This window comes from Hemiscyllium ocellatum, chromosome 7, assembly GCF_020745735.1.
Source record: "Hemiscyllium ocellatum isolate sHemOce1 chromosome 7, sHemOce1.pat.X.cur, whole genome shotgun sequence".
In the NCBI taxonomy this organism is placed as follows: Eukaryota; Metazoa; Chordata; class Chondrichthyes; order Orectolobiformes; family Hemiscylliidae; genus Hemiscyllium; species Hemiscyllium ocellatum.
In genome coordinates, this window is record NC_083407.1 from 106,663,086 (window position 1) to 106,682,200 (window position 19,115).

The window sequence follows — 19,115 nt, forward strand, 5'->3', positions numbered from 1 at the left end:
GGTGGACGTGTAAAATGATTACAAGTCCATGGTAAAGAGGTGGTGGCTAGAGCCTGCGAACCAGAAATTCGAAACTGGCATGAAGCTTCAGAGGAATCATGGGTGAATGTGGGCAGGGATAGTACCACGGGAGAAGAAAACTGAGTTAAGGTAGGAAGAGGTGAGTTCTGTGGGGCAGGAGCAGGCAAAAACAATGGGTCTGCCTGTTTGTGGATCTTTGGAAGGAGGTAGAAGCGAGCTGTACTACTATCAGCTTGGAGGCAGTGCGGGAGGGTTCATGAGATGAAATGAGCTTAGTGACCGTTGTTGATATGATGGCCTGATGTGCTATGGTGGGTCATGAACAGAGGAAGAAGGAAGTCTTTTGAGAGCTGGCGCTCCGCCTCTACATTGTCAAGGTCAGTACACCAGACTACAACACCACCCAACCACCAAGAACTTATGCCTTGTGTGGCAAAGACCTCATCTGTCACCTTGTCCAATGCCTTTTGGAAATCCAAATGTACTATACTTACTGGTTCCCCTTTATCCAATCTGATTGACACATTCTCGAAGAACTCAAAGACATCCGTCAAATACAGGTTCCCTTTCACAAAACCATGTTGACTTTGCACAATTCTGTAGATATTTCATGACTACCCCCTTCATAATCCTTTGCAGAAACTTTATTTTATCAGTTTATCAACGATTCTCAATGGCATTACACCTTCAAATCAAAGACAAAAAAGATCTTGGAGATCAGTCAGCAATCATTACAAGTGGTTCTGCCAAGAAATACTGTTGATACTGATTTGTTCGATAAACTTTGTGTCTAGATATTTGAAAAGCGTCAGAATTAAGGATACGTTGAAAACAGTGCCTGGTGTATGGAAGAGACATGTTGGGGCAATGTTGGCCCTTGATGGTTCCTGTACACAGTGCTGGTTCCACTACTCGGTGATCTGGCTGCTTCGTGCTGAAAAGAACAACAGTGAAATTAGTTAGCCCGAGAACCACCAAGATCTAACTAGCCCTGATGCCAGGTCACACAAAGATTTCCGTGTACTTTAGCACAGCAGATCTTTCCTACTTCAGCTCGCTACATCAGTATCATTGGGGATGGGCACTGGCAGCCATTTCCAACAGGGAGTTGCAATTACTACCAGAGTCCTTTGCAACTCCACAGGCAGTCAGTTACATGGCAGTGGCAGGTGCCAATGCCTACCTCTGTGTTGCTTCATGGATGGTAGGGGTAAACTTGAACATGGGGATGGGGGTCACTCAAGAAGAAAAATCCCTTTGCATCAATGAACATAAATAAACCCCTCGAAAACAAATAATTATTTAAAGCTATTAAGCATTAAGAGCTGTTTAAACTCAAAGGCCACAAGGTACCACAAAGAATTTCTCTCCCAACCCCAACATCAAGAAAACTACCCACGATACTTGAAGTCTCAAAAGCACATATATAAGCAATGAATTATATTTGCAGTGCAGTGATGGTTGCAGTAGGTAAACTCTGCAACCGGTTCACAGACAGCAGGGGCCGACTTCAAAATACAGCCTGTTCTCACACAGCAAGACCCGAAAAGCAAGGTACTAATTCACAATTGCAGTGGTTTTGATCTTGAATTAGGATGCTGGGAGAGGCCCTAGCTCTCCTTCAAAACATGCTAGCAGATCTTTAAGAGCCATCTGAGCAAGCACAAGACTCCCCCCTCCTGCAGTTCGGTTCTCTCTCTTCTGATGCACTCTCCATTTTCACTCTTGCTTCTATGATTGTATTATTCTCTGCACTCTATGCTGATTCTTTGCTGGAATCATCCAATACCAAGTGTGCTTGTGTTTACCCTTTTAAAGGCTTTATCCAATTAACACCACTTTCCTGTGAACTCATGTAGCCTTGTAAATTTTCCCCTTTATTTATCCACCCAGTTTCTTTTCCTTAGTTGGTCTCTAAATCTGAATAAAATCGGTCTCTACCACCTCTTCAGAAAGTGTATTTCAGGTCAGAACTTTGTTTGAAAAATAATCAATTCAGCTTGTCTTTGGTTATTTTGTTAACCTGACCCCTGGTTAACTACCCTTCTATCACTGGAGAGTTTCTTTTCATTCAGTCTGATTAAAATTCATGATTTTGAACACCTCGGGTGTTCTCTGCTCTAAAGAGAGGCTCATCACTTCCATGATTGAAGTACCCATCCCTAACATCATGGTAATTTTTTCCACATTCTCCAGAAGACCTTGACATATTTCCCAAAGTGCGATGTATAGAAGCAGACAATATTGTAGTTGTTTTAAATGTATATCAATTCTTGCTCCTCCTCTCCCCTTCCTGCCTTCCCCCTCTCTCCACCATTCCCACTGTCCTCGACCACCGACTTTGCCCTTTACTTCTCCTCCCTCCACCTGATCAGCGCTTTCTCTCAACTTCCCCAGCAACAACTTTCCATCGACAAAACCTGCCTCAACGGTTGAAATTTGTCTTGCCAGTTCGGAATTGATTGAGCTGCAACCTCTAGCCAGCCTCACCTCTTCCACTGCCATGGCAAAATCTGATTTCCATTCCACATCGCCTTGACATCATGGTTTGAGGAGTGCCTCACACCCAGTTCTCATGTGTACAGCATCACGTGCCTTTGCAAACTGAATGTGGACTCTTCAGATATTAATCAGCAGACTGCAAATCTTCAACGCGAGTGATACTGGTATTATGAAAATGCTAAAAATTCAAATGAGCCCTTTTTACACATCTTTTGTTGCACAGATGCAAAGGGAAGTTCCTATGAATCAAAGCATTTGTCTCTCAAAAATGACTACATAGATATGATGTCTTTACTGGTTTCAACTTGCTCTTCAGTTATCAACTCAAACTATTTCTGCGTCTAACTTTTGCAGCACCTTACCTTTGAAAAATTTGATCTGTTCACTCAACTGCCACTTTTGAGAAAGCATCCCATGATCTAATTTCTTTTTTTATCCTTCTAGCCCACACGGTTACAGAATTATCAAATTTCACGATTTACCATCTCAAGACTTTCCAAACTTTTGACAAGCTTTTATTAGATTCTCCCTAAACACACTCTTTGAAACATGAACTAATATTTTCCCAGACTTTAACGATCAGAACTGCTTTAGGGCTTTACTTTTTAAAATCCATATCCTTTGTTATGGCTCCAACACACTTGTAATACTGAGGTGTTCGTAGCCTCATACAGTACTCAGACAGAGGCCTAATTATCCTGCATTAATGCATCAGTTCCTTGCTGTTATACTAGTGTTCCTATGTGGACTTAGAGAATTTCTGCTTGTGAATGCCACAATACACAAAGCACCTGTGTCAACGAATGCTTCAGTAACTGACAAACAGAAAACAGCACAAGCTGAACCACTCATGTCAGAGCCCCTTGTTGGGATTGAATTAATCAGGTTGGATTAAATGGTTGAGGTACAAATATTTGCATTTTTCAAAGTCTGTCATGCTCCTGGTTCAATATAATCTTGAACCAGACACTTGCTGTTAAGTCGAATTAATTTAGACCCTCAAGAACTGGTCCTTTAGGAATCAATGAACAACAATGCTGCATTACTCTCATACATTCCTGAGATAATATTAAGCCGATGCACTTTCAAATGGTTTAACACTGCAGACTGAGCAAATCTCTCAGCATTACTATGCCAACAACCTTATCTTTAGACTCCTTCCTTGGTATGTTAAGGCTAAAATAAAAGTAGAGACTAAAATAAAAACAAATAATTGGAAGTTTGGTGAGCCCTAGTACTCAGGCAATTGGCTGCACAAAAGATATAAGCATTAAACTCCTCCCAATCTTATCAATTAAAATAATTTGGGTGGGTCAATGGATTCTGTAAAATATTTGCAGTGCCTTGAGGTGACCCAATGATTACTGTTTCTGCTATGTGTAATGTTAAGCGATGTTTTCATGGCCAAGCACCACTCTTGATGGGTCATGAACCCAAAACACTCTACACCCAACCATGTGTACAACCTCCAAGTAAGAGGGCTGAAAACTCTGAGGACTAATCAATTTTGAGAAAGAAACAGTTTTGGTAAAGTACATTTAACATTGTTAACCCATGCAAGCAACCCCTTGCATGTGTGGTGACTCATCGAGTTTCCTCACAAATGCTGCTGAGCATGCTTATACATTCCTCCAATCCGACTTCTCTGGTCCTCTTCCTCCCTACCCACTATTTCCTTTTGCCTTGGTCCAAATATCCCTGGCCTTTAACTCAACTGACCTGAATATCACAGTAGTTCTCCACTCCATAGATCAATTGGCCCCAAAAACAAAGACTGCAGCTGTGAACACAAAGGTAGAGAACAAGCATCATCTTGAGAAGCCTGCTCCATGTTCTCAGCACCTGACTGCCAGAGAACATGCAAATTCTAAGCAGCCTGTAATGTTTGAAATTAAAAAAGTCTCCATTGGGAGACGCGAAAGAAGAAAGTATTAACTTGTTTGAATGTAGAGCACTGAAAACCCTTTGTAGGAAGCATCACGAATGACTTGCTCTGTTGAACAGAGAAGGAGCTTAACTTTAATCATCATTAAACAGGAATGCTTTAAACATAAAATAAGATTTAATCCAGCTTCCTGTGCTTTCAAGCTGAATAGTCTCTTGAGAATGATTAAGTCTCTTCAGCAATTATTGTTTAAAAAGATAAATACTCCAGCCAAAAAAAATTAAATAGATATTAAAGCAAAAAAAAATTGTTTTTTTTAAAGTAAGCCTCCACAGAACACTATCTCCTCTCATGTACACCACCTAGCCCTCACCCCTTAATCTCATTTTCACCCCATTGTCTTCTGAAAGCATTAGAGTGTAAACCCACAAGTGTTGACACCATTCAACAGGCAAGTAACAACTCTCGACGAGATCAGACAATCAACTGGCTGCAAGCCAGCTGACCACGAAAAGCATCACATGGAGGTATGAAGCTGCTCTTTTCCCAAAGTTGATGCTCATTCAGTTGCTCACAGGAGCTACAAGGCAGTAACCAGCAGCCATTTGAACGTGAATGATATGGTAATTGTTGCTGGACTAGTAACCCACACCATTAGCCTAATAATAAAGCGTGTAACAGTTGAAATTATAGCATGATAAATTGGAGAATCTGAATCTGGACCACAAGAATACCTAAATATTGAAACAAATGGTATTAGTCAAGTTGGTAGGAGACAAGCTGCTGAAAAACCCAACGATTTCACCAATATCCTTTGGCCTGATCTGGCCTAAATGCGACTCCTTAACGACGCAGAAGTAATTCATTCATAGCTGACCTCTAAAATGGCCTCAAACATACCAATCCTCTCGCCACCTTCCATGACAGCTAAAGTTGGGTAGAAAAATATCTAGTCAGCAGTGTCCATACCCTGGGAATGAAGGCAAACAACAAATAAAAATCAGAAAAGCTGTCTGATTTACCCCATCCCTCGCTTGTCTGGGACACCAAGTTCAATCAATCAGTCAAATCAATGCAGGACAAAAAAAAAGACTAGCATTTCATCAATGGATAAGCATTCAGGCAGCAGTGCAGTTTTACACTTTCCACACATGCAGTGGGTTTAAACACCTATTGGGAAAACAGGAGCTCCTGAGTTCAAATTCTAGCCCTCTTGTGGCATGGTGGTAGAGTCCTGACCCCCTGGACTGAAAGGCCTGCGTTCAAGTCATCTCTGAACAGGCTGATTAGAAAAACAGATTAAAAATAGACAACAAAGGTGATCTTGTTAGTGGAAAATTTGTTTGAGGGAGGAACGTTGGCCAGGGCAATGAATTAAACATAGAATTTACAAAACTACGTCCTTAACTTTGGGAGCAGTGAAGATATTAGACCTTTTGTTTTTTTAAAGACACAGGACCAATAAGAATGACAAAAGATGGCAGGGACAAGGCCATACCACCATCCCTTTTAACAAAAATGTACCATACAGATTGATATACCAGATTGCGGATGTTGGAATCTCAAAACCCCTCTCACCAAGGGCCCTAAACAGAACAGCAGTCATTTCAAAGAGGATGAAGGTATTAAAATATTATATTTTTAGTGCTCTAATAAGTCTTCATTATGAATGTTTGAAATTCAAGACTGACAATAATCACAAATGCTGTATTTGACGAAATGTCCAAAACCAGCAAACTTCTCCACTCAAAGGTTGTGTTGATCCAAGATTATCGAAGAGGTTGGTTTCCCTTGACCAATCCCTCCATTAAGTGATACCTGGCAATGCCAGCGCACAGCAGCTGACCTGGTCTGCGTGGGGGCTGCCGCTCGGAGTTCCCAAAGCAACTGCCCGGCGGAGTCTGGCTCCTTGCTGGCTGCTTGCAGTAGTGCTTTCCGAAAGGCATGCCGACACCTCTGCTGGCGGGCCGCTGCTCGCTCCACTCGACAGAGCTGCACATATCTGTGCTGCAGATAAGTGCAGAGGCGTGTCATTCTCAAACTCCTTGTACTCGGCCCCTCATCTTCCAAGCTGCACAAAAGAATGGAATCAAAGTTTAACCCTCTTGCCATTAGAGAAATCAGTGTTTGTGTGCGCATTCATAACAAATATGCATGCACTATATACTTTTGAGTTAATGTAAGCGACAATGTAAAGAACTTCAATGCTATAACATTTGGCCTGATGTGATGACTGCAACAAATGACATATCAATTTGTACCAGCAATATAATTAAGCACAACCTTTACTTTATGCTTGCTTTGCTCACATGATCTTCTGCCACTGTCTGTCTCCCCCCTAAAGTTAAAAATCACAACACCAGGTGATAGTCCAACAATTTTAAAGTATAAGTTTTCAGAGCACTGCTCCTTCGTCAGGTCACTAGAGGGGCAGGAACCAGCCTGACTCAAGGTTGGTATACAGACAGACTCTAACTTCACACCTTTAATGCATTCTCTGAGCTGAGATGTCATTTTTTATGAAACCTTAAGTTAACTTGGGAATGTGACTTGAAGAAAGTTTTAGGATAGACATATTAATGAATCAAAACCTGCACCCCAATTTTAAGTGATGAACTTAACAGCAATCTAGGTTTGTTCAATTCATTGCATAAGTTGTATGACATTTTGATTTCACAAGTCTCTTGCTGCATTATAGAAAATGGAGCAACATTACACAGCATAGGGACCAGTGAATTTGGCTATGGAAGGGAAAAGTCTAAGGAAACACATCCAGCTTTATTCACCACTTGAACAGCAATTTTGTGACCAACAATGTGACAGCCAAGGACAAAGCACAGCACACAACTGCAGGAAGGGCAAATCAACAATCTATAGGAGATCCTACAGTCAGCATTTTCAAATTCCTGAAACATACAATAGGTGAGGTGGGGATAAGACAGAATGAAAGGGAACTGGAATGGAAGGGACAAAGGATAAGGAAAGGGCAGGTAATATTGAATGAATGACAACATGAAGAGAGAGAGAAAAAAAATTGTTCAGGAAGAACTGTTAAGAGAATTGAAAAGGGAAAGAATGGGCCCAAAGTATTTTAATAAATAAAGGGAAAGGATATGCTTTTAAGTTTGGGATTCGGGCTGGATTGGATTTTATTTCACAAAATGGCATTCCTTCAATTACTCAAATAGGTTCCATTTGCTGATAGGTAAGAGCAGTGAAATTTCTGAAATTAACTGAATGATTAAAAGCCTAACACTAAAAAATTTTTTAAAAACTGAAGTATACAGGTGACCAGAAAAAAAAATTGTCAACTCAGCAGACTTATGTTCAAATAAAAAAAATGACAGCCATATTTATAGTGTGTTTTGACAACATTCAGCTGCCCCTCTGCATTTCCAGCCTTCTAATTTAGTAGTTTTTGCACTACTGCTACTGTTGTATGACATTTAGCAGCCAATTTGTGAAAGCAAGCTCCCATAAAAAAACGAAGCTAATGACCAGATAGTTGTCAGAGGTGTTGTTGAAGGGGTAAAGAGAACTTCCATGCTCCTCTTCAAATCTTGGCATGGGGGCCTTTTATATTTACGTCAGAGGACAGATGGGTCTGGCATTAAAGTTTCTATCAAATAAATGGTCATGGCAATGCAGCACCCACAGCAGAAGATTGCATGCTTAAGTCTCTCATGGAGGACCTGAGCCCAAAACTTTCCATGAAAGAGGCAACTGTACAATCCAGGAAGCCAGAGTCAACATCCTGAATAGCATATAAAGGAGAACCAAAGGAGAGAGAGCCAGATGTCTGCTTTTGGCTTCACAGCTCGAAAAGAAAGTTATCCAAAAAAATGAAGAAATAGTCTGTACATTCGTAACAGCTTTCATCTCGTCAAATGTCACACTATGTCAAACAAGCTTTGGAAGAAAATAAATGGACACAGGAGGTGAAAATTTACGACAAAATGTGTGGTTTAAGTAGAAGGCTTGGCAAAGTTCGTCAAGGAAAAACAATAGAAAGGCAAAGTGATTTATAGAAGGGAATTTCAGAGATGAGAACTGATGTGACAGGAGGCATGACTGTCTTTGATGGAATGAACAAAACTGGGGCTGCTCAGAGGCCAAAACTGGAGGAATGCATATCTTTCACACAATCTTAAAAGATCAAACAGAAACGGATTTAATACTGCCTTTCAGGACCACCAGATGTCTCAAAAGTTCTTTCCAGTCAATTAAGCGTTTAGCGCAGGACCTGTGGCAGCCAATTTGCATGCAGCAAGCTCCCACAAACAGTAATGTATTAATGGCCAAATAATTTGTTTCTGTGGGACTGATCAAGGGATAAACATATGCCAGATTTTGTATACCCATCTAACAGGGGAAGGAGGATCTCAATATTATTTAACATAACTTAACAAAACATCACCGATTGCAACACTCCTTCAGGAATGTATTGCAATGTCTGCCTTAATTTTGTGCTCATGTCTTACAATGGGACACAAGCCCAAAATTTGCTGACCTGAGAGCTTCAACTCAGCTTTAGATAGCACCTAATTCAGAGGTCAGGATATGCAAGGTCAGGAGGATTTGAAGTTAAGCACCAGAAAGCATTTAAAAATCAAGGTGTTCTCAAATTGGGAGCCATCATATACTGAAGAATGGGTCTTGTTGCATGTTAGTATATGGGCAGCAGTCTTAGATGAGCTAACATTTACGAAAATGAGAGATGGAAGTATACTTCTGAAATAAAAACACATGGTTTGAGAAACTCAGCAGATCTGGTACAATCTATGAAGAGAGAAACAGCTTTTTGATTCTTATAAGCTCTGAAGAAGAGTCCTTCATGCACACATATCTATCATGGTTCCTTGATTTTTGCAGACTTATGACTTTGCTGAATTTTTGCAACCTGCCTTTCTAATTGGCTACTTTGTTGTGCCAAGTTCTTTGAGGATTGTTTTCCTGCAAGTGGCCTGTGGGAAATAAACGCTTAAGATGTAGGAGCAGAAGTAGACCATTCAGCCCATCGAGGCTGGACCACCATTCATTAAGATCATGGCAGCCTTTCCTCCATCAACCTCAATTCTCTTACTGATTAAAAAGTTTATCACAGCCTTAAATGTACTTAATAAGCCAGCCTAAATAGGCCTCTATGGTAAAGAACTCCACAGATTCACTGTCCCCAGAAGAATTCCTCCTCGTCGGTGTTTCAAATATGCAACCACTTATTCCGAGAGTATGCTTTCTGGTTTGAGGTGCTTTCACAAGGGAAACAACCTCTCAGCATCCACCCTGTCAAGTCCTTGAAGAATTTTGTCTATTTCAAGAAGGTTGTGGCTTTTTGATATTCAAGTAGTTACAGGCCCAATATACTCAGCCTCTCATAAGATAGTCCATGGAATGACAGCCAACTGCAGACATGCTAACTATCGATCAAGCTGTATGACGAATGGGAAAGTGCTGCCAAAAAGCTGGAATCCAATAAAGCCACAAAAAAAAGTGGCTGCCATTTGTCACAAATTCTCTAAACCTGAAATGAGTATATGGAGTGAGTACTAACACTACTGTGTCAACCAACAAATTGATGACTGAGCAAGACTCATTGGAAATGGCAAAGAAAACAGAAGTCGCTGGAAAGGCTCAGCAGGTCTGGCAGTCTCTGTGAAGATGCTGTCATACCTGCTGAGCTTTTCCAGCAACTTCTGTTCTCGTTTCCTATTTACAGTATCGGTTCTTCTGGCTTTTATCATCGGAAAAGGAGTCTATTTACTCAGCAAATTAAGTCTATTTAAGTTGTTTCAACAAAATTTAGCAAATAGAACTCCTATCCAAACCTATAACAAAGTCTTCTTATAAATCAAGGATTATTTTCCAGCAAATTGTGAGTGTCAGTGCGTCCCAGACCAATCTCAGTTATCCGAACATCAATTATTTGAACAAGATCTCAAGATCCCGTAAATGCTTCCTTTGTTTGGATAACTGATCTGATCGTAAACAATCAGTTATCTGAACAAAATACTCCCACCTTTCTCATTCGGATAATCCAGGTTGTTCTGTATACACAACTTCAAGCCTCAAGCTATGTGTACTGATTGAGTACTGACAGGGGAATTTACGCATCAGCTTCATTCCGGCAGGGATAAGTAGCGTCACTGTATACAACCACACTTACAGTATCAACAGGAAGCCATATCCTTATTCGCTCTTAAATAAAAACAAAGTGCAGAACACTCAGGTCCAATTGGGTGTTATGGGATTTGAAATGCCAACTCTATTATTGTCTCCACAGATGTTGCCAGACCGACACAGTTGTGCAGCAATTCATTTCTTTCTCAAATGTCCAGCATCCACAGTATTTTGCTTTCATTTACTTGATTCTATATTCTCCTGATTCTGTTCTCAGAGTGTCTGCGTGTAAAAAGGTAATGATGCAGAACATATTCTGGATCTTATGCCAATATCTAATACCATTGTCTCTCATTTTCTTCAACTGGAAAATCTGGACATCTCCAGCTGCTCTGTGTTTTCTCAGTTTGTGCGTAAGAAAATTGGAATGGGGTAGGCCATTCGGCCCTTTGTGCTTTGTCTATTCAATTAGATCACAGCTTACCTGCAATTCAACTGCAACTACAATTTCAGTCTTTATTGCTTAAGTCTCTTTGCTGACAAAAATCTGACATTTTCACTCTTGAAAGCTAATCAGCTTTGCACCCCCAGCCTGTTCACTAAGAAAATTCCTGATTTTTACTTCCCTTTGTGCAACACAATGTCTGGTTCTAATGATAAAATACATAAAAAGCAATGTAGAAGACTAAACTCCTCCATTCTAATTCCATCACAAGAGGATGTCATTTCTATTTATTCCATTGAATCATTTCAATATCCGACAACAGTTCAAACCTGCTGCACCGCCTCCCCAAATTTCCTAAACCCCAATACATTGTGCAATCATTCCTCAGTTTAATTTTCAAGCACCAATTCCATTCTGGTGAATTGAAGACCAATAGATCCTTATTACACAGATAGGCGGCCGTGACTGACAAATCATAGAGAATACTTTTAGGAGGTAACAAGCAAGTAAGACAAAGGAAAGCCAGTAGATAGGATTCATTTGGATTTCCAGAAGGCCTTTCACAAGATGCTGCACAGGACGCTGCTAAATGAGATAAGAGCACAAGGCATTTGGGACAAGGTACAGGCAATGACAGAGGAAGGAGGGAAAAAGAGTGCTCAGAATGGCACTCAGTATTAGCGGAATTTTTATTCCATTAAAACTAACAAAATAGGATCCAAGGGCACAGCCTCAGAGTTAAACCATGGCCCTTTAGAACTGAGATGAGGAAGAATTTCTTCAGCCATAGGGTGGTGAATCTGAATAACTGACTGTTAGAGAAGGCGGTGGAAGCCAAGTCAATGAGTGCATTTACGACAGAGATAGATTGATTAGCTAGGGGATCAATGGTTAGAGGGAGAAGCTAGAAGATTGGGGTTGAGAAATATATCAGCTATGATTGAATAACAGAGCAAACATGAGTTAAATAGCTAATTCTGCTCCTACATCTTACCTTACTGTTTAATGTCTAAACTGAAAACAGCACTCCAAATGGGAGCCAACCAAACCTCTGTACAATTTACATGACTTCCTCTCCTTCATAATTCAACTTCAAACAAAAGCCAACAATTACATCAGCCTCTCGGTTATGTTGGAAAACTCTTCTAAATCTAATGAGTTATAACTTGTGAATTCCAAATATCTTTGCTCCTATGCAATTCCTAAGTTATTCAATTTGTCTTGTAGTGAGTCCAGTGTGGACTATCAAAGTTTAACTTCAGGCATGGGCTTTACCAAGTTCTTTGCTATTTCATATCACAGGAGTTTCATAAACACAGCTGCTAAGATGGAATTCTCTTTTGCTTAGGGATTGCTTGGAGTCTGTGTATATTTTGAACAAAACATTCCTTGAGTATTCAATGCATGCATTACTGATTCTAGCTCAACTGTGGTCAAGTTTGCCACACACACCTTGCAGTATTCTCGTCAACAGTTTCAATGTTGGATGCACAACCAGAGTTACAAAAGCAACCTGGTGTAGAAGATCATGTCACCCAACAAGATGTTTAAAAAGATGGAAGATAACGCTGACGCAACTTGCAAGGTTTGGTTCATGAGTAATGATGGAAAAGCAAAGGCCCTCCAGGCAGTCTCTCACAATCACTTGCATGTGCATTTAAATGAACATGTTCCACATGCCAGCCAAAAACCATATATGATTCCCCATACAAATTAGAAATCCAGATATTATCAGTCAAATGCGGGGAGAGCAATCTTAGGAATTCCTCTCCAGCTCCCCACAGCAATCAAAACTTAGCCAGGACATCTTCCTGGATTTGATTGCTTCCAGAAATTAGTCACTATGGGAAGAAGTGATCTCCACCAGGTTATCACCTGCAAGCTTGCATGTGGTCCTGTAGCCATCCTCGAGGGAAAGGCCACACTCTGGCATCTAATCTAGGTCTAACCTCCCAATTCAAAGCAGTGATCCCTCATCTTCTCTAATCTACTGTTTAGGAACAAGGTGTCAAAAGGAACACAATTCTCCCTTTCAATATCTTATAAACCTTGATCAGAACATACAGTACACTCAAACAATTCAAAGCAAAGTTAGCAGGAAACAGACACTGTTGAGGGGGAAAAGAAATCACCCGAGATGGAGTTGATGGGAGCAAGCCTAGACAGCTCTGTATTCTTCCTGAATCATGAATATAAAAAATCCCATTTGTTTTACAAGGTGCTCCAGTGTAACAGCAATTAATACCACAATATTGGAGGAAGACTTTTCCTTTCCCAAATCACCAATGAATACACTGACAGGTAACAAAACCATGCATTAAAATGTGAAACAGCACAAATTGGAGAAGAAAACTCCAGAATCATGTTTTTTACAGAACAACTTTCCAGTCAGCCATTCAAACTCATTCTTCTCTTCAATTATATAATGGCTGATTTGTATTTGCTTAATCTCCTTAACACCATATCAATTCTCATCTTGCTTAACAAAGAAGGAAGGCATCTCAGTTTTGAAACTTTCTGTTGACACTTGCCCTCAGTGTCTTTTCTAGAAAGTTCTAGATTTTCACTGATACATGTGTGAAGTGCTTCCTGACAAAATCCCTGAATGGCCTTGTTTGAATCTTCAAGTTATGCCACTTTTATTGGATTCCCTCAGAGAAAACCAATTCCCTTTGGCTCAGTAACTCCTTTGATCACAAGAAACACCTGAATTAGATCACCATGTAACCTTAAGAAACGTCGAATTCTCTATTCCTGAGATGCTGCCTGACCTGCTGTGCTTTGACCAGCAACACATTTGCACCATGTAACCTTCTATATTTTACTACAATCATGTTTACTGAACATTTATTTTACAAACACTCCACTCCAGTGCATAAGCATGAGGACCTCGGAGCCCTAGGAACTTGTAAAGACATCCCGGAGTGTTGAAATGAAACTAATTTTTCTCAGTCTGGACAAGCTTCTGTACTTTTTTGTCTAATAAATAAATAACCTGTTGTTTCTACCACTGAATATGCACGAAGAACAAAAATGTACATTTATGTAGTAGCACTGACACCAAGACAAAGATAACAAGTAATTAAGATCAAAGTGGGCTTGCAGACCGGGGATGGGGACACAGAGACCAGGGCGGGGGCGCAACACGGTGGGGGGGGGCGACATAGAGAGACAGGGAGGCACAGAGAGGAGGGGAGAGCGCGCGCGCGGGGGGAGGTGGGGTGGAGAAAAATGGTAATTGAAGCCTCTGAAAGACTTTCAAAAATAAAAAGTTTTAAAATATAAGTCACAAATGTGGAACAACATAGCAGCTATTCCAAGTCAACAAAGCATAAAGAACAGTAGCGAAGACTGTTCATCAGCTATCTGCATTTATGCACGTTAGGTACAATGGCCAAAACATCAGGTTAATGTCCCAGTTTTCTTGCATATATATATAAAATGAATTCAATGATGTATTGTTGCATCCAAAGTCGGCACTAGCCAGGATGCAACACTCCTTGAGTATAATACTGTAGCATCAGCCGAGATTGAGCTCAAACCCGAGAACTGAAACCGCAAATTCCAAACTCAAATAAGTTTCTCCAACTGGATCAAGTTTGTATACAAATAGTCCTTCCCCCCAAATCTTTCAAGCAATATTATAATTGATTTATCTTTCAACCAATTGTTCAGAAATATTGTAGTGGTTCTGTTCGCCGAGCTGGAAGTTTTTGTTGCAAACGTTTCGTCCCCTGGCTAGGAGACATCATCAGTGCTGTGGAGCCTCCTGCGAAGCGCTTCTTTGATGTTTCTTCCGGTATTTATAGTGGTCTGTCCTTGCCGCTTCCGGGTGTCAGTTTCAGCTGTCCGCTGTAGTGGTTGGTATATTGGGTCCAGGTCGATGTGTTTGTTGATGGAGTTTGTGGATGAATGCCATGCCTCTAGGAATTCCCTGGCTGTTCTCTGTCTGGCTTGCCCTATGATAGTAGTGTTTTCCCAGTCGAATTCACGTTGCTTGTTGTCGGAGTGTGTGGCTACTAGGGATAGCTGGTCGTGTCGTTTCGTGGCTAGTTGGTGTTCATGGATGCAGATTGTTAGCTGTCTTCCTGTTTGTCCTATATAGTGTTTTGTGCAGTCCTTGCATGGTATTTTATAAACTACATTAGTTTTGCTCATGTTGGATATTGGCTCCTTTGTTCTAATAAGTTGTTGTCGGAGCGTGGCTGTTGGTTTGTGTGCCGTTATGAGTCCTAAGGGTCGCAGTAGTCTGGCTGTCAGTTCTGAAATGCTCTTGATGTATGGTAGTGTGGCTAGTCCTTTTGGTTGTGGCATGTCCTCGTTCCTTGTATAGGTATTCGCCAAAAACGGATACCCGCGCAACTTTATCAACAAATGCCTAAGGGATAGACCACGGAACGAGGTCATGCCACAACCAAAAGGACTAGCCACACTACCATACATCAGGAGCGTTTCAGAACTGACAGCCAGACTACTGCGACCCTTAGGACTCATAACGGCACACAAACCAACAGCCACGCTCAGACAACAACTTACTAGAACAAAGGAGCCAATACCCAACATGAGCAAAACTAATGTAGTTTATAAAATACCATGCAAGGACTGCACAAAACACTATATAGGACAAACAGGAAGACAGCTAACAATCCGCATACATGAACACCAACTAGCCACGAAACGACACGACCAGCTATCCCTAGTAGCCACACACTCAGACAACAAGCAACGTGAATTCGACTGGGAAAACACTACTATCATAGGGCAAGCCAGACAGAGAACAGCCAGGGAATTCCTAGAGGCATGGCATTCATCCACAAACTCCATCAACAAACACATCGACCTGGACCCAATATACCAACCACTACAGCGGACAGCTGAAACTGACACCCGGAAGCGGCAAGGACAGACCACTATAAATACCGGAAGAAACATCAAAGAAGCGCTTCGCAGGAGGCTCCACAGCACTGATGATGTCTCCTAGCCAGGGGACGAAACGTTTGCAACAAAAACTTCCAGCTCGGCGAACAGAACCACTACAACAAGCACCCGAGCTACAAATCTTCGCACAAACTTTGTTCAGAAATATCCTAGAAGTGAGTTGGAATGGTAAAACTTCAACATACAACGTGGGGCAAGGGCTAATTTTTTAAAAAATGCCCAGTCAATTTGTAATTAATCTTAATCATAGCTTATGTTTATATACACCCAAAAATCATGTATAGACACCCATCTCAGAATATAAGTGTTTTTGTTGCAAAGTTTAACCAGTTGACCTTTCTATTAGACGGAAATATTTTCTGCCCATATCCTTGTTACCTTGCTCCTCTAAAACACGGAATAGATGAACCCTCACAAAACATAGTTAATTTCAGCTTCACTGAGCGGTGCCATTTCAGGACACTATTGGTGGCTGTGGCATGCAACACAGAAAGATTCCTGTAAGCCCAATGAACGTATGCCAGTTCAAAACACCTAACTATTCTAATCCAATTCTCAGCACCTGTCTCATAAGCTTTTGCGCCTTAGCATTTGCAAGTGTGCATCTTAAATGTACAATTGAAGAGTGCTTCGACCATGTTCAACTGAAGCTAGCTGGTCAGACTGTCACAGGAATTATTCAGGAACCACTCAAAAAGCCATCTATACCCTGACCCAAGTACATTAAACACCATGAGGCAGATCATGCCTGACAGGAACAGCTATCCCTCAGACTGGCTTTGAAGGTGATTGAGTGTACTCCTGACATTATGCCACCTTTCTCAAAATATTGCACAACAGGCAACTCCCACAGACATGGGCTTTCTAGTTAAGAATGGCAAAGGAAGGAAAGAAATTTAAATAGAGGACCTTCATGACAGTTTAAAAATAGAATCACTGAAACTCATGCACAATGCATTTAGACAGGGTTTGGGTGGTCTAATGCAAACTGAACTAACAAAAAGACTTTTATACGACTAAAAGGCAGCCTACAATGCTAGTATGAGCTCAGGCATTTGCCAGTCCCCGCTCAACACAGCATGCTCTATCCAAAATGCACTTAACATGCTTCCAAAACTCTGGTGTACATCTGAAAAAGTTGCATGAAGCAGTGACAGGTCCACAGTTTGGGTGCCTGAGCTCAGGCAACTCAATATAAAGATATAATTCTTACTTGCTGATTTGCTCCTGTTGGAATTTTGTCAGTGGTGGGTTAACTTCAAAATCTGAATATGAAGATGTGTCACTATCCATGAATTGAAGTATGTGGGAACATTTTACTGAAAAATCTGTGTGGCCTGTGAAGCTCTGATGTATATGTACATGATGCACAATGACAAAAATGATGTTCCTCATACCAAAGGGTAAACGTCCATTCGCCATCAATTGTGGCAAGTTTCACTAAAACCCTAAGGAACAACACAGCCATTCCCACTTCCCCACATTTTCTTCATAGTTGTGTAGATTTCTTCTGAGTGCTTTTCTAAAACCCATTTCGAAAGCCTCTATTGAATTTGTCTCCACCACTCACTGCATTAAAAAAAGCTTCTTTTGCCAATTAACTGAATTGCCCTCTGCTTCCTAAGTATACTGAAATTGCAAACAATTTCTCTATTAGGTCTGCAGACACCTCTCATTTTTTATCATCTCCATCAAACCTCCTTTCAACTTTGTCTTTTCCAAGCAAGTCCAACCTTCTCCAATTTACCCCGGTAGCTTCTTCAAAGTCAGGCCTGTAAATCATTTCCAGATTCACTTTGAAGGCGTCACGTCATTCCCCAAGGTCAGTGTTCAGAATTGGACACAATAGAACCATCACCTCAGGACATTAAATGGTGTTACCATCACTGCATCTCCTGCTATCAACATCCTCAGGGTTAACGCTGATCAGAAACAACTGGAAAAACCATACAAAAGCACTAGCTACAAATGCCAGAGTTGCCGAAGAGACCAACGCGCCTCCCCAACTGCGCGAAGACTGTCTACCATTTAAAAAGGCACAAGTCAGGAGTGTGATGGAATACTCTTCACTTTGTCTGGATGAGTGCAGATCCAACAACATTGAAAAAAACTTGATGCCCTCCAGGTAAAAACAACTTGTTTGATTGGCACATTAACAAATATCTAGCCCTTCTAGCACTGATGCTCAGTAGCAGCAGTACATACCACATACAACATGAACGGCAGAAATTCACCCAAGCTCCTTAGACGGCAGCTCCCAATGATCCATGACCATTTTCATTTAGGTCAAGGGCAGCAGATATATGGGAACAACATCACTTGCAAGTTGCCCTCCAAGCCAGTCACTATTCTCAAGAAATGGCAATATATTTCTCAGTCAGTGGAGCTGAGTCAAAATACTGGTACTCTCTCCCGCTCAGCAGTTTACCTACAGCACATGGACTGCAGCAGTTTTGAAGGCAGTTCACCACAGACTTCTCAAGGTTAATAAGGGACAAGCAATAAATGTTGGTCAGCCAGTAATACCCACATCCCATGACTGAATTAAAAAATGAAATAGAGGCAAAAATCAGTGATTTATCAAGGTTGCTAATGATTTCCTTGATTTTGTGTTCGATACTTCTATTTATTAAGCCCAGGATCTTATTTGCCTTTCTGTTTTCTCAACCTGCCCTGTTACCTTGCAACAAATCAGTGTACATATATTTCCAGTGTTCACTGTTCTAGCACCTCCTTTGCAATTGGACACTTCACTTTGCACTTCCTCTCAATTTCTAACATCAAAATCTTCTCACTTCTCTGTATTAAATCCCACACGCTTGACTTTATTAGTCTACATGCTTTAGGAGTCTACCACCATCCTCCTCACAGCTCATGACCCATTTGTATGAGGTCATCTGGAAATAATGTGATCATATCCTGAACAATGAAATCAATGTCATTAAAAAGGCTCAAGAAAAGCAACAATCAAAAAACCGACTGCTGGGATACACCTCCCCAAAAGAAGCATCTACTCAAAACTAGTTTGTATTTTCTGTCACGAAGCGAACTTCATGTTCACTGTCCCTTTTATTCTGTGGATTTCAATTTTGTTGTTACCTGCATTATGCAGCACCTAATTGTCTTTTGGATGTTTCTTTTTGCATCAACCTTCCATTAGTTTAAGAAAAAGCCCAATCTTTACAGTTAAGCAGGATTTGCCTTCCA

General features: G+C 40.9%; 1 protein-coding gene across 1 annotated transcript in view; it reads right to left on the reverse strand.

The window, feature by feature from the left end:
- Positions 1-19,115, reverse strand: part of LOC132817589 (INO80 complex subunit D-like) — an 80,574-nt gene that overhangs the window by 14,925 nt on the left and 46,534 nt on the right. The window contains exons 5-6 of the mRNA XM_060828095.1: positions 6,255-6,479; positions 846-955 (exon numbers count right to left, since the gene is read on the reverse strand). Of these exons, the coding sequence (XP_060684078.1) occupies positions 846-955; positions 6,255-6,479 (335 nt within the window). The remainder of the gene's footprint in view (positions 1-845; positions 956-6,254; positions 6,480-19,115) is intronic.